Source organism: Phacochoerus africanus, chromosome X (assembly GCF_016906955.1).
Source record: "Phacochoerus africanus isolate WHEZ1 chromosome X, ROS_Pafr_v1, whole genome shotgun sequence".
Lineage (NCBI taxonomy): Eukaryota > Metazoa > Chordata > Mammalia > Artiodactyla > Suidae > Phacochoerus > Phacochoerus africanus.
Genome location: NC_062560.1, coordinates 61,821,286 through 61,837,936, shown reverse-complemented (window position 1 = coordinate 61,837,936; position 16,651 = coordinate 61,821,286). Strand labels below are relative to the sequence as shown.

The 16,651-nt window shown below is 39.2% G+C and overlaps 1 protein-coding gene across 4 annotated transcripts in view; it reads right to left on the bottom strand.

Moving 5' to 3' along the window:
• Positions 1-1,685: 1,685 nt before the first annotated feature.
• The window catches only part of OGT (O-linked N-acetylglucosamine (GlcNAc) transferase), a 36,524-nt gene continuing 21,558 nt past the window's right edge, over positions 1,686-16,651 (bottom strand). For all 4 annotated transcript variants that reach the window (XM_047765912.1, XM_047765914.1, XM_047765911.1 and 1 more), the window contains exons 16-23: positions 14,156-14,281; positions 13,258-13,428; positions 13,029-13,145; positions 12,768-12,938; positions 10,213-10,365; positions 7,936-8,188; positions 7,574-7,697; positions 1,686-3,959 (exon numbers count right to left, since the gene is read on the bottom strand). In XM_047765912.1, the coding sequence (XP_047621868.1) occupies positions 3,785-3,959; positions 7,574-7,697; positions 7,936-8,188; positions 10,213-10,365; positions 12,768-12,938; positions 13,029-13,145; positions 13,258-13,428; positions 14,156-14,281 (1,290 nt within the window). In that variant the 3' untranslated portion in view covers positions 1,686-3,784. The remainder of the gene's footprint in view (positions 3,960-7,573; positions 7,698-7,935; positions 8,189-10,212; positions 10,366-12,767; positions 12,939-13,028; positions 13,146-13,257; positions 13,429-14,155; positions 14,282-16,651) is intronic.

Genomic DNA, 16,651 nt, shown 5'->3' with positions numbered 1-16,651 from the left:
ACCCACCTATCACAGTGTGATCCAAACTGCATGGCTCTGAACTCAAACTTAGCGCCTCACAGCGCTTCCGGAATGAAGTCGATTACTTCCACGGGGTGTCGCTTATTTGTCCCGAAAACGCCATTTCACGCAGAGGGCTGGGCCCCAAGCCTGTCTCTAGAGTTTGGAGAGCCCTAAATTAATGTTTGGGTGACAGGAAAAAACCGAGCCAAATCCTCAACAAAGTTTCATCCTTGTGAGGACTTGGATAAGCGAGCCCCATTCTTTGCTTGAATTACCCAAACGTCTAAATCCGTTTGCCTCCTTCCAAACACCAAACTCCGTGACACGGGGCTGCGGGGGAGGGTCAGACCCCTAGATAAGAGGCAACTACCCAAAAGTGCCTGGCAACACTGAACTATGATGTTTGCTACCAGAACCCTCCGAACCCTGGAGATAAAGAGGAGTTACTTGAAGCTTTTGGCAGCAGCTCCTGATACACCAAGAAAAACAAATGGGGGGGAAGCGAATGCTTTCTAGATTGTGCCCGTTTCTCTGGCAAAAAACCATACACCTCATAATTTAAGCATGTGGCCAACGGAATACAAATTAAACGTCCCTGCATTTTAAAACGTTAATAACACTGAGTTTACTTCGTGCTAGGCACTTTTCCAAGAGTTTTACACGGATTTAATCCTGACACTTTAAAAAGTTTTAGGCAATATTAGCACTCTCACTTTACAGGGGTCACACAGCTAGAAAGTGACAGAATACTGAAATTCAAATTCCAGCAGCACTAGTTAGCCTTAAGCACCAAATTGCCCACATATATGAAGGTACTTTCTGAGTTGATAGGGAATTGGATAAAAAGGGCTTATCATACCCTTTATCCCTTACAACAAACTTGCCAGTTTACCTCGACAAGCCTCTTTCGTAAGAATGGAGGTCACATAACTGTGTGCCTCAGAGGTTTGAGCAAAGAAACTGAACATTAGCTATAGTTAATATTAAGAGGCATGTGCTTCAAGTAAAGAGTGGGTTTAGCATTGGAATCGAATAAGCAACTTCTTTAGACTGAGGGCAAGAAAAGCTGAAGTAGACTGGAAATAAACAATGCAGATTCCTAACAAATAGAGGAGGGTGAGGGAAAGAACTTATTTGTGCCTAGTATACTGGACACCTTTCTTGCTCCATCTTCCAAAAAAACCCCCACTAATCCACATTAGGGCTTCGAGGGTCACAATCCACAGAACTTGGGGTTTAAATTACCTGAAATTTTATGGGAAAATATTCATTTATATCTCTGAGAAAACAGGCAGCTCAACAGCCTGCTATGGTCCCTGATGCTCTGGTCCTCCCTTATACCTGTGGCTGAGTTCAATCCTCATACAGAGTGGGAAGAAATGGTCCACATAAAGAATGAGTCGACATGGGTAGATGAAGAAGCCAGAAAGAGCACAAGCAAAGCAGGAACAAGCTCCAATGGCTGTACTGGGAGTCTCAGGCACTGTCAAGTCTTAATGGATCATATACCAACCTGACCACACTTGGCTGAGAAAAGAAAATAATTCTTAGTATCACAGCTGCACTAGGGAAATCTGGTCCTTTTGTTGTTTCGAGCTGTTCAAATGTAGGTTTCATCATTGGAAGACTTTATTATTCTGTCCAACGTTCAATTTAACAGAACAAAAAATACATCAGCCATATTAAGGGCAAATCATTCATTTATTGTTTAAAGATCGCAAGACAACATCTGAATTTCTGTAGCACAATTTAAATGTTTTACTTTTTTGATAAAGCAGAGTATAATAGAAAAAACAGTTTCCAGTAATATCTATATCTCTATTCAGAATTAAGTCTTCCACAGACATGTTACCTGGAAACAAAAGCCTGTTACAATAAGCAAAGCTTCAACCAGAGCGGCTACTTTTCGTGCCAGGAAAAGGTTCATCCCTATAGGAGGAATGATGTGCTATGTAAAATGGCTGTTAAGATCACAGCCTTGAGGGCGTTGGAAGTATATTATCCTATTCCACATTAAGTAGTTTTGTGAATTTCAAACGTTGGTTTATCTGCAACCAAGCCGGCAACCTTTAACTGATATTTTAATCAGGTAAAAAATAAATTAAAAAAATCCCTAAACTGATGTTTCTTGATTTACATTGTTAAAAGGTACACAGTTCATTAACATGTAATTCTGGCTAAGAATTACATTTAAGACTCCTTGCTCAGATTTTGGTTAATAGTAAGAATCCTTCAGAAATTCAAGTTCTTATTAATCAATAATTTGTCAGCTAGGATACATTCAGGCATCAGCTGCAACTACAGAATAGGTGCACTGCCTCAGCGCTTTGGAAAGACATAATCTAGACTACTACTAGCAGACAAAAAATTATCTGTTACTGGATAGCATTATGTGCAGTACAGCAAGACAAAACATATATTCTTATGTTGGCTTGTTTAGGCCTCAAGCCCTCGATCCTTTGTTGAAATTCAGTAATTTTATTCCTATGGTTTTTCATACCAAGAACTCATGCTCCAGGAGGGCTAAAGTCTAATTTGTACTCCAAACCAAGTAGCAGTGCAGTTCGATACTACTGAGGCTGAATCCGTACAGACTTCAAGACCAAGTCCAGAAGACAGTTATTATATATAATACCCTAGAAGATCTGAAAAATAATTAGTCATATACATAGCTGGTCCTTCAGAGCTTTTAACCTATGACATGTTTTTTGAAGAAAGTTATTTAATGTATTGGAGATAACTGTGACTTACTGATCAAATATTGAATACTTATACTTACCTGGGATTTCATTTCTGCTGAAAGAAATAGGAAGAACAGGACTCACTTAAAAAAAAACAAACTTTAGAAATGAAGGTAAAAATCTTATCACACACTATCATTTTTGGAAGCAGCATAGAGGGGCAGTCAAAGGTAAAACACTGGTGAAATAGGTCAAAAACTAGGCCAGAAAATCTATATTATTAACATCAACAACAGTACCACAACTGTGCCCTTCATAATTAATAATCACTCCTCTAAGAATTTTCATTTGGCACCAGATGATGTGTTTAAAAGAAACACTCTGGGAGATTTTCAATCAAACTTGGTTTTTTAGCCAAGTTACAGGAGAAATTTTAAAGTGGGGGGAGGGGGGGAAAGAATGGACCAGAAAAAAGATAATCACCTAACCAACAAAGCACTGATACCTCCAAATATTATGTCAGACACTAAAACGACTGATATAGGCTCAAGTGGTTTATAAAACCTATAAAAAGACTACACCAGCAAAGTCCCCAATGATCTGTAGAGTTCAGAAACTAAAACAAGAAACATTTTAGCTTAAAACCTTATCTCAAGAGAATCATATACACTTCACATGAATAAAAATACCTGAAACCAAACATTTTTAAAAGCTCCAATACCCAAAATATAAAGAAAAAAATTAATTCAGAAGACTCGATCAATCCATGGAATCACAAAACGGCTGGACAATCTCTATCTCCCCTCCACACTAACCATCCCATGGAAGACCCAGGGAGATCAGACCTTCCAGACCTATGCACCACCTGGTTGCTGCAAAATTCTATGGAGACTCCTTGTGGAACAGCAGTTTCCCATCTCTTGTGTCTCTCCCTATCATGCAGGAAGCAAGTCTGGCTGTGCTATTCTATTATCATTATTTGTCACCCATCTGCAACATGATACTGTACAGATAAGTAAAAAGTACATTATCTAGGTTCCCTTTCCCCCAGAAGGTTGAGGCTCAGGTATAGGGGTAATTTTCCTGTGCACAGTCTTTATTTAGGCCGACTCAGTGACTTCAACAGGCTTAATCATGTGATCAGGTTTGTTCCCAGCTGCATAATGCTCCCACATCTGTAGATAGAGCCGCTCTAGTTCCATTGTATATTGTTTGGTGTTGAACAGAGGGCTAGATATTCTCTGCTTCCAGACTTTGCCACGAATTTTCTTCAGGCTGGGTAAGAAAAAAAGAGCCAAGTTTACAAATCAGAGTAGAAACTCAGAACTAGCCCCAAAAAGACCTATACAGCTTTGTGGTAAAGTATATGACCAAATGTACACCATTTTCTCTTCTGATTGTCCCCCCCACCTTACCTCAATGCTGAAAAAGGGAAAGGTCACAGCTAACATAATGTTAAACACTTATAATCAAGTTCACGTCCACATCCTCGGATAAAATTTAGTTCTTTCCAAAAGAAGTATATCTAAGAGATGCCACACTTTCTCTATTTCATCTTATTTCTACCTTTAAAAAAATAAAACTTGGCAATGACACGTCTATTCTTATGTACTTCTCGTTAGAATGTAAACTGTTCACCCTTTTAATAAGCAATTCAACAATGTGTCTATGAAGAGCCATAAATGTCCATAACCCAACGACCTATCAATGACACTTTAAAATCTATTCAAAACAAACCATCAGGAGTTCCTGTCATGGCTCAGTGGTTAACGAATCCGACTAGGAACCATGAGGTTGCAGGTTCGGTCCCTGCCCTTGCTCAGTGGGTTAACGATCTGGCGTTGCTGTGAGCTGTGGTGTAGGTCGCAGACGTGGCTTGGATCCTGCGTTGCTGTGGCTCTGGTATAGGCTGGCGGCTACAGCTCCAATTAGACCCCTAGCCTGGGAACCTCCATATGCCGCGGGAGCAGCCCAAGAAATGGCAAAAAGACAAAAAAAAAAAAAACCATCAGAGATGCAGACACACCTGGTCATGCAAAGATGTTCATGGAGGCATCACTTAGAATAGCTAAGGCACAAACATAAGACAAAGTATTCATTTTATGAATATTTTAATGAAATAGGAAAAACACTCAAGGGGAAAAAAAATGCAGTATGTCTACCGCCATAATTATCCACTTATACATGAACTGAGTTGTTTATTTTTAGATATTTTTAAAAAGTGTTCCTAATGTCACCAAGACTATGATTCTGTTCGCAAACAGGAAAAGCAGCAATCAATTCTTCTGGGAACAAGGGGAAAAAATTCTCTCTCCATTCCCACTCTGAATATATATCTCATTTGTCACAACGCTCTTCTTACATGGAGAAAATTACTACTTTAGAACCACAAGCTGGAATATTCCTGTACATTTTTAAAAACAATTAAGCTGTTGGCCTCAATGCAAACATGACCATATTAATGTTATCTACCAAATAAAAATACTTTTACATTCTTTTTTAAGTTCTGTATATGTCAGTAAAAGAATGGTTAAACTATGGTGCATCCATAAAATGAAATACTACTTAGCAAGAAAAAGGAATGAACTACTAATACGAGCCAACAACATGGATGAATCTCGAAAAAACAAAACAAAAACAAAAACATCATCCTGAGTGAAAGAAGCCTTCAGAGTATATACTATATGATTCCCTTTGTATAAGGTTCTAAAAAGGCAAAACTAAATAGTTGCCAAAAAAAAATTCACAACAGTGGTTGTCTCTGAGGGTTGGTGAAGACCAACTGAGAAGGGGAGTGAAGGAGCTTTCTATAGTGATTGTAATGTTCTTTATCTTGTCTAGGTTATACAGATATTTCTCAAATCTCAATTAATATTACACTGTACATAAATTCTGCCTCAAAAGAAAAAAATATTAAACTCTAGCAAATAATGTCCATTCTGAAGTATCTAGGGAAAATAATACTGATGTCTTCAAACGAAATGAATTACTAAGTGGATACAGAAATAATTAATGGAATAAATGTGATAAAGTATACTAAAATATTAGTGATGGAATCTAGGCAGTAGGTATATAAGTATTTATTGCAAAACTGAAAAGTTTTCCTAACAAAAAATGTTGGGGGAAAGTATTGTATAAAATCAACAAAGTTCCAAAAAAGAAAAAAACCCCACTAAATTATTTTTTAGTTATCTCCAGGATAGACATGTATCTTAATTTTTTTAATGCCTGGGATCAAATTTTTCACTCGTTTTTCTTAGCTGTATATGATGTTCAATGGAGAAAATTTTGAAAATAAATGCTTAACATACATCCGTTGAAGGCTTCCTATGTACCAAGAACTGTTACAAGTACTTCACATGGAACACCGTTTTTTAATCCTCACAACATCTCTGCAAGGCAAGTGCTATCATTTATCTCCATTTTGCAGATGGAAAAACCAAGGCACATAGAAACTAACTTGTCTAAAGTCACAAAGCTTGTTAAGTGGGAATGCCTGTATTCAAACCCAAGCAGTCTTACTCAAAGAGGGTGCTTCTTTCAACTTCTACATAATATGCTACTTCTCAGATAAAAAGAAAAACAGGAGTTCCCATTGTGGCTCAGCGGTAACAAACCCAGACTAGTATCCATGAAGACTCGGGTTTGATCCCTGGCCTCACTCAGTGGGTTAAGGATCCAGCGTGAGCTGTGGTGTAGGTCGCAAACATGGCTTGGATCCCACATTGCTGTGGCTGTGGTGTAGGCCAACAGCTATAGCTCCAATTTGACTCCTAGCCTGGGAACTTCCACATGCCACAGGTGCAGCCCTAAAAAGACAAAAAAAAAAAAAAACCCGCAAGGAAAAAGAAAATCACCCATAATATTCAAAGTATAAACCTCACTTAATAGATAAATACTACTTTTACTGTATGGATAAAGTATCATTTATCTAAGCATCATTTCTCTAATCCCCACCCATTTAGGGGCATTTACGTTATGCCCAAATGTTATTGCTAGGGTCGAGGGTCTGGCTTTTTTTTTTTTTTTTAAGGCTCTTAAAACTTCAAGGAAAAGATTCTACCAATTTACTCACTAATGTATGGAAAAGCCAGAACCTCAATGCTCCCTCATCATTGGTATCATACTAAAAATCTTTTATTTTACAGCCAAATAATGGTTATACTTCAGTGTTATTTTAATTTCTACTACAGAGGTTAAAACTTTTCCTTGTTAATTATTTGTATTTCTACTTCAGTCAGTTGTCATTTCCTTGTTTACTTTCCTACTAAGGGATTTAAAATGTAAATATTCTTCAGTCTTTACATAGCCAGGCTACTAACATTTGACATAAGAAAAAAAGATTTTTTTTCCCTCGTTTTTTCTATTTTTTTATTGAAGTATAGTTGATTTACATGCCTTTTAATCTTCCTGACTTACTTTTATTCAGCCATTTACTCTTTATATAGTAAAACCCATTGATCACTTCATCATGAAAGTTTAGGAGTTCCCGCTGTGGCGCAGTGGTTAACGAATCCGACTGGGAACCATGAGGTTGCGGTTTTGATCCCTGGCCTCACTCAGTGGGTTAAGGATCTGGCATTGCCGTGAGCTGTGGTGTAGGTCGCAGATGCGGCTTGGATCTGGCATTGCTGTGGCTGTGGCATAGGCCGGCAGCTGTAGCTCTGATTAGACCCCCAGCCTGGGAACCTCCATATGCCGTGGGTGCGGCCCTAAAAAGCAAAAAAAAAAAAAGTTTCAAAAGCTCTTCTCCCATCCAGAGAGCATAAAACTAATTCACTTATTTTGCGTTACTCTTAATTTATGATTTCATTTTATATAATTCTCCCTAAATTTACCTTATTTCTTTCACTTCGACACATAATTTGTTCATGGAAAAGTTTACTTACTATTCTAGATCAGTTCCCAGTTTCACAGCTATGTCTTCATATTCTTGTCTATTTTTAGCAATAAGCTCAAGACAACCTAAACAAGTGAGCTGGGAAGCCGCAACTCGAGAAGCAAGAGTCTCTCCTGCAATAAGAAAGATAGTAATTCCACATCTGAGAATGCAAATAGCACAGTTTAACATTATTTATGTTAAATATCCACACAATGTAGATGAGGAGTGCTCAAACTTAAACAAGTCTTGTTTTCTATCATCTTACCCTACATGTTGCTTCTAGCATACATGATTTCACCTGGAAGTGCCGACCCCCAAGGAGATTTTAAAAAGAACAAGCAAGATTCCAATGATTTATCAGCAACTCACCTGGCATAGTCACCATAGGTGTCCCTGCCCAGAGGACATCCATCCCTGTGGTGTGCCCATTACAGAGTGGAGTGTCCAGGCAGACATCAGCTAGCTGGCCTCTCCGGACATGTTCCTCTTTAGGAGCAACGGGTGAAAAAATGATGCGGTTCTGGGGAAGGCCCATATTTTGTGCGTACTGTTGAATATTAGGTTCTCCTACTGCTGGAAAACGCAATAGCCATAGTACACTATTGGGAACACGCTTCAGAATCTAAAACAGGGAAAACAAGAACAGGTATGAATATCATTTCTGCCCTTCTCAAGAAAGGTTCTCTTTAATTTCTAATAATTCTACCATACTCTATTCTTTTCATCCAGATAGCAGCCTACTGTGAACTTAAGTCTTTCCTTCACACAGATGAATTAGATCAACTGAATTATACGTTCCTGTTCTGCTTAGCTGTCCCCAAAGATAGTTCAAAGAAAGGAGAGACTGATGCAAGCAGACACAAAACAATTTGCTAACTGGCAAAATCTGAAGCAGCTATGGCCTATGGGAATTGATACTAGCAGTGGTTTTGGTCCATGAGATAGGAATTTTCCATTTCAAATTGTAAATCCCCCACCATGGCACAACAAATAAGTTAGCTCACACCTGCCAAACTTTATTTGCTTAATCTAGGTCAGGGGTCAACAGACTTTTTCTGTAAAGGATCAGAAAGCAAATTATTTTTGGCTCTGGTGCCAACATGGACCCTTTCATAACTATTCAATTCTGCCCTTGTCACTGGAAAGCAGCCATAGGCAATATTTAAATAAGTAGGTGAGGCTGTGTATCAATAAAATTTTATTTACAAAAACAGGCAGTGGACTAGATTTGGCCCAGAGGCCGTAGTTTGCCAACCCCTAATTTAGATCTACATCTACTCAATGTATCATAAAAGTTCACCATCCCTTCTCTCAAAGCCACGGGAACAATGGACTTCAGAACATGGACTTCAGAATTTAGAATATTTTGGGAGTTCCCGTCGTGGCCCAGCAGAAACGTATCCAACTGAGAACCATGAGGTTGCGGGTTCGATACCTGGCCCTCGCTCAATGGGTTAAGGATCCGGTGTTGCCACAGAAGCGGCTCAGATCTGGTGTTGCTGTGGCTGTGATGTAGGCTGGCAGCTGTAGTGCCAATTAGACCCCTAGCCTGGGAACCTCCATATGCCACAGGTGTGGCCCTAAAAAAAAGCCAAAAAAAAAGAGAGAAATTTAGAATATTTTAGATTTTAAAAACAAACTAGTACAGTGAATATAAATTACATAACACTCTCAGCAAGAGCTCCCTGTAAACAAACATATTATTTTTGCATCAAGATGTAGGAATATTCATACTAAATGGAATAAATAAAGAACCATAAATAACCTAACTTCAGTTCAGGCAGTTCTGCTGCCAAATAAATTTATCACGAACTTATGAACATGCTTTTTTATGGTTTTATGGTTTTTTTTTAATGAGGAGGTGAAGATTAAGAGACAATAAATCTGTACTCCTCTGCTGCTGCTTCTCAACTCTCCTCTCTCCTTTAAAAATACAAAACAGATAAAAAACTAGATAGTAATCAGGAAAAAAAACCAAGAATTATCTCCATTTTAAAAAGCTCTATGGAATAAGAGCCAGATACAGATAGCAAAGTTTAGAACCTTCAGATGTCCTGCTTATACAAACTGGTCTGATGAACTAACTGAAAGGTAATGGCATAAACCAGTTCCTTCCTGGTTATAACTCTACAATATTGGAAGAATGATGTTAAACATGGGTCGGATGTACCTAACAGCTCTGCTATCAGATTAGACCATGGGTTGGCAAACTACAGCCTGTGAGCCAAATCTGGCACATTGCCTGTCTTCATAGATAAAAATTTCTTGGAAGACACCTACACTCATTCATTCACATAATGAATATGGTGTTTTCCTGGTACAATGGCAGAAGTGAACAGATGTGACAGAGTATAGATGGCAAAACCAAAAGTATTTATGCCATCTGGCCTTTTAAGAAAAAGCCTGCTGATCCCTGCTTTTCGACACATAAATTCTAAAAGTTCATAATGTGACATTTAGCCACTAGGAGAAATCAAAAATCACTGAAAATCTACAACCCTTGAAGATTAGACATGAGCACAATAATGAGCACAACAGCTCCTGAATGGAGATGTGGGGCGGGGTGGGCGGGGCAGCCTCAGCAAGATGGCCTATATACAGAATCTTTTAGAGTCTCTAGACAATAATGAATCCACATATACTCACATTTGCCCACATCTGCAAAGTAGAAGGGTCAATTTTATATAACTGATTAAAGTTACAGTACACAATAGCATCTTCTGGTAACCCATACTGAGAACGTGTGGTGACAATAATAGTACGGGGAACCTCCTCTCCAGTGGCAGCCTTATTGTTGATCTAGAACAAGAAAAAGAAAATGATGATTATATTTAAAGTCAACATAGTCCGATAGTTTTCAATCAATAAAGAATCCCTATGATGCAAAGTGGTATAACCATTTTTTTAAATTGAACTATAGGAGTTCCCATCATGGCTCGGCAGTTAACGAACCCAACTGGCATCCATGAGGATGAGGGTTCGATCCTTGGCCTTTCTCAGTAGGTTAAGGATCTGGCATTGCCATGAGCTGTGATATAGGTTGCAGACGCAGCTCAGATCCCGCACTGCTGTGGCTCTGGTGTAGGCCTGCAGGCTACAGCTCCTATTGGACCCCTAGCCTGGGAACCTCCATATGCTGCAAGTGCAGCCATAAAAAGACAAAAAACAAACAAAAAAATTGAAATACAGTTGATTTACAGTGTGTTCGTTTCTTCTATAAAGCAAAGTGAGTCAGCTATACATATATATTTTTTATATTCTTTTCCATTATGGTTTACTATAAAATATTGAATTATCATTCCCTATGCTATACAGTAGGAGTGGTATAACCATTAAAAGTCATGTCTCTGGAGTTCCCGTCGTGGCGCAGTGGTTAACGAATCCGACTAGGAACCATGAGGTTGCGGGTTCGGTCCCTGCCCTTGCTCAGTGGGTTGACGATCCGGCGTTGCCGTGAGCTGTGGTGTAGGTTGCAGACGCGGCTCGGATCCCGTGTTGCTGTGGCTCTGGCGTAGGCCGGCGACTACGGCTCCGATTAGACCCCTAGCCTGGGAACCTCCATATGCCGCGGGAGTGGCCCAAGAAATAGCAACAACAACAACAACAAAAAAAGACAAAAAGACAAAAATAAAATAAAATAAAATAAAAAGCCTCTTCCTATTTTAAAAAAAAAAAAAGTCATGTCTCTGAACTATAATGAGAATATATTCATGATACCTTAAAGGAAAAAAGCTACAGTGTTATCTTAATTTGGAGAAGACTGTACTATGTAAAGTCTTACCCTAGCCAGAGTTCTCTTCAAATCTCAATTAATCCAACAGCAAGCTTTTGCTCACTCTTTTCTCTGTGAATGAAATGTCTTTTTCTAAATCACACCCACTTTTCAAGGATTAATTTAAATTACCCTTCTGAACAATCTCTACTAAGACTGCCTCTCCTCACACTGATCATCACTATTTCTATGTACACAATTACAGTTTTATCTCACAATTCCCATACATCTGGTTACTGCCTTACACTATTATGTAACTATTCCAAGTGTGATGGACATTTCATACATATAGGTATTGTGTTCTACACTCAAAATGCTTTGTCCCTGTACACATACACTTCAAGAATTGTATCTTTTCCCCTTAAGTCAAGCATGCCTACCCTATTGTTTCAAAGGCCAGTTAATCGAAGGAGTAAAAAAACATATAACTGTCTTTTTTAGCCCAATACACATTATGGGTGACTAATTCCTTTACCTGAATTCACATCAAGCATCCTTTATATAAACTGTTATGCCACTAAAAGCGTTCATTCTAAGAAGTCAGAGATCCTGGCCTTATTTTCTCTTGACAGAGCTTACATATTCACTTATTCAAGTATACAATATATATTTACTGAGCACATACCACATTACTGTGGCTAAAACACAGGCCCTAAAGTCATTCAATTCAGTAATTCAATTCAAACTCAGAGAATTAAAACATGTTGAGCTGGATGTAAAGATATAACCCAAATATTACAGAAGCAGAGAAAATAGGTATCAATGGGGCAGGGAAGGAGAGCTGAGGAATACGGAGAAAAACAGACTCCTAGAGGAGCTGTCTGAACTCAGTGTCTTAAAGATGAGTAAGTTTTAACTGAGGAAAGGATGAGTTACAGGAGCAAGAAACTGTATGATGCCTACAGACAATTCACCATTGATAAGAGTAAAACCATAGGCAGGGAATAACAAGATATTAACACAGAAAACTCTTATTAAGTAACCTGCTGGCTGAATTCAAGAGACATTTTAAAAATCAAACAAACTGGAGTTCCCGTCGTGGCTCAGCAGTTACTGAACCCAACTAGCATCCATGAGGATGCAGGTTCAATCCCTGGCCTTGCTCAGTGGGTTAAATATCCAGCGTTGCCGAGAGCTGTGGTGTAGGTCTCAGATGCAGCTCGGATCCTGCATTGCTGTGGCGTAGGCCAGCGGCTTCAGCTCCAATTCGACCTCTAGCCCGGGAACCTCCATGTGCCACGGGTACAGCCCTAAAAAGACAAAAAATAAATAAATAAAAATAAAACAAACCTAGAAGATGTCAATTTCTACTGAATTCATTTCCTAATCTATAAAACAGGAGTAGTGATGCTCACCTCTTAGCATTATGAAATTTAGAAATAAATGCATATTTGGTGGTACACAACATGCTCTATTATTCTCTTCTCACCTGGGTAGTTGCCAGTCCATTGCTAATACTGAATCCATTAATTGTTATTTGAATTTGTCCTCTGTTAATCATTTCAATAACTGCTTCTGCAATAGTATTCATAGGAATGACAGGCATATTAAGAGCTGTATTACTGCTGTCCGCATTGTCTCCTCCATCAGGACATTTCATCTTAAAATAATTACACAAAATACATCATTAGGGAAAAGATCCCAAATGTAGGTAACTTTATTTCAATGACAATATTGACCAGGTTCTGACCTTGACAATTTTCACATCTGGGAGACTATCAAGAAATGCTTTGAGGTCGATGCCATTCAGCACAATCCGATTGTCATAAATGTGCCCATTGGACTTAAAATCGATGACTGCTTTTTTCTAATTGAAAAAAAGTTTCAGACACGTCTTTTAGGATGGATAGGAACAGTAGCAAGGAAATAAGTGACTACAGTTCTTTGCAATTCCCCCACAGCACTGTTTTTCTACCTACCTTCAGGTGAGGGAACATATTGGCATGATCACCAATAAAGAAAGTATGGGGCATATAAGCCAGTTTCTCAGAATACTGCTCAGCAACTTCAGCAGGTGAAGTTTCCTGATCAGTGATGATATAATCCATGAAAAGCGCGCCACTAGTCCCAGGGTACCCCAGCCACATTGCCTAGAAGAAAAAAGAAATCAGACCTTCATCAAAAGAGTCTAAAATTAGGGAGTTCCCGTCGTGGCGCAGTGGTTAACAAATCCGACTAGGAATCATGAGGTTGCGGGTTCAGTCCCTGCCCTTGCTCAGTGGGTTAATGATCCGGTGTTGCCGTGAGCTGTGGTGTAAGTTGCAGACTCGGCTCGGATCCCGCATTGCTGTGGCTCTGGCGTAGGCCAGTGGCTACAGCTCCAATTAGACCCCTGGCCTGGGAACCTCCATGTGCCACAGGAACGGCCCAAAGAAATAGCAAAAAGACAAAAAAAAAAGAGAGAGAGAGTCTAAAATTAAATAAGTAAACAAACAAAACAAAGAGGGTGGACTTCTTTAGCCAAGAGCAATCAAGCAATATTTTAGATTAACCTTCTAGCACTAAAACATTTTTCCAATTTAAAAGAAAGAACAACTGTTTTTTACCCAACTACAAACTGCATGTTTCCATATACATGTACCTATGGGCACTGTGTTCTACACTCAAAATTCTTTGTACCTGTGCATTTTCAAGAACTATACTTTTTTTATTAAGTCAAGCTCTATTGTTTCAAATGCCAGGTAACCAGGGGTGTAGGGGGCAGCACATCACTGCTCTATTGTTTCAAATGCCAGGTAACCAGGGGTGTTGGGGGCAGCACATCACTGTCTTCTTAGCCCAATAAACAATGGGAGTGATTATTATTATTTCCTTTACCTGAATAGGAGCTGGCCTGAGAGCAAAGAGTTCATTGCGAGCACCCTTGGTATAACCATTCATATTTACAAGGATGTGTATACCATCTTGATGGATGCGATCGGCTGCTTTTCCGTTACATGGAATCTATGGAATAAAAAAATAAGAACTCACTATGTATAAATCCCAGACTAATTCAACTGGTCTTAATGACATTAAACAGAATTCAAATTCCCAGATGCAAAAGTGGAAAGAACACGAATTACATTAATGCAGGGTAAAATATGATTAAGTGCCATTAAAATGGGCCCAAAGCATTACAAAAACAATACAGCGGAAGGAGAGCTTACTTCTAGAATGAATGTATGAACAATTAACTAGCCTTTGTAGGGGGGTTGGTATCTGAAATGGCTCTTCAAAGATAGGAATTTGAGGGAGCTGGAGAGAATACAACCTTAGCAGAGAACTGTATGAATGAAGAACGAAAGTAAAGCACATGGTAGCTTTAAAAAATGGTAGCATTGCTGTGACTGTGGCGTAGGCCGGCAGCTGTAGCTCCAATTCGACCCCTAGCCTGGAAACCTCCATATGCCGCGGGTGCGGCCCTGAAAAGACAAACGATAAAAAAAAAATAATAATGGTGAGTAGAGTTCCCATCGTGGCTCAGTGGAAACGAATCTGACTGGTAACCATGAGGACACAGGTACAATCCCTGGCCTTCCTCAGTGGATTAATGATCCAGCATTGCCATGAGCTGTAGTGTAGGTTATAAACGCAGCTTGGATCCAGCATTGCTGTGGCTGTGGTGTGGACTGGCAGCTACAGCTCTGATTCGACCCCTAGCCTGGGACTCCATAGGCCATGGGTGCAGCCCTAAAAATAAAAATAAAAATAAATAAAAAACAAATTAAAAAATGGTGAGTGGATCACTTCTATTTGGTACAGGGTAAACCTGAGGGCGAATGGTGGGTGAAAAACATTGGTAAACAAGTTTGTAGTCAAACCTTGAAAGGTTGTGAAGGCCATGCTGAAGAGTTTAGACTTCATATATGCACACCAATGTTCACTGCAGCATTATTTACAATTGCCAAGATATGGAAGTGACCTAAGTGTCCAGTGATGAATAAATGGATAAAGATGTGAGATACACACACACAAAATGGAATATTCCTCAGCTGTTTAAAAAAAAAAAAGAAATCTTGCCATTTGCAACATGAATGGATCTACAGGGTATTATGCTAAGTGAAATAAATCAGAGAAAGACAAGTACCATATGATATCACTTACAGATAGAGCTAAAAAACAACAAATAAACAAAACAAAACAAAAACAGACTAGATACAGAGAACAAATGGGTGGTTGCCAGAGGGGAGAAGGAGTGAGGGGACAAAATAGGTAAACAGGATTAAGAAGTACAAACCTCCAGTTATAAAAATAAGCAAGCCGCAGGGATATAACATAAGGAATATGGTCAACGATACTGTAATAACTTTGTATGGGATGACAGATGGTTACTAGACTTATCACGGCAACTTCATAATGTGTATAAATGTCAATTAACTATGTTGTATACCTGAAACTGATATAATATTGTATATCAACTATATTTCTATATATATATATATATATTAAAAATTAATCATTTTTGAGTTCCCATTGTGGCTCAGTGGTAACAAACCCGACTAGTAGCCATGAGAATGCGGGTTTGATCCCTGGCTTCACTCAGTGAGTAGAGGATTCAGCACTGCCATGAGCTGTGTGTAGGTTGCAGATGCAGCTCGGATCCTGTGCTGCTGTGGTATAGGTCACCAGCTGCAGCTCTGATTCAACCCCTAGCCTGGGAATTTCCATATGCCATATGTGCAGCCCTAAAAAGGGAAAAAAAATTAATTTTTCTTTTTTTAAGAGTTTAGCCTTCAGTCAATAAGCAGTGAGTCCCTGAAGGCCTCGAAGGCAGAGGGCAGTATGCCTCGTGGTCACAAAGAGTCCAACCCTACAACAAAAATGGTCAGGCATACTTCTAAAGCAACAGCTATAACATAAAAGACGTTGGTACAAATTATTTATGAAATGACAAGAGTCTCACAACCCTTCTGCTAGGACTTCAATGATTCATATATAAATTACTAGTTATACAATGCATGCCTATATTAGTCACCAAAGGGGCCAACAGAGTCTATACGAAAAAACTTTAGGGAGTTCCCATTGTGGCTCAGTAAATTACGAACCCGACTAGTATCCACGAGGATGCAGGTTCGATCCCTGGCCTCACTCAGTGGATTAAGTATCCAGCCTTGCCGCCAGCTGTGGTGTAGGTCTGTAGGCCACAGGCACAGTTCAGACCCCACATTGCTGTTGCTGTGGCATAGGCCAGCAGCTGCAGCTCCAAATCAGCCCCTGGCCTGGGAACTTCCATGTGCTGCAAGTGCAGCCCTAAAAAAAAGGGAAAGAGAAAACTCTAGTCCACACCTTCAGCAAATTAGTCCACAACTTCAGCAAACAAGTTTCAATCTTAAT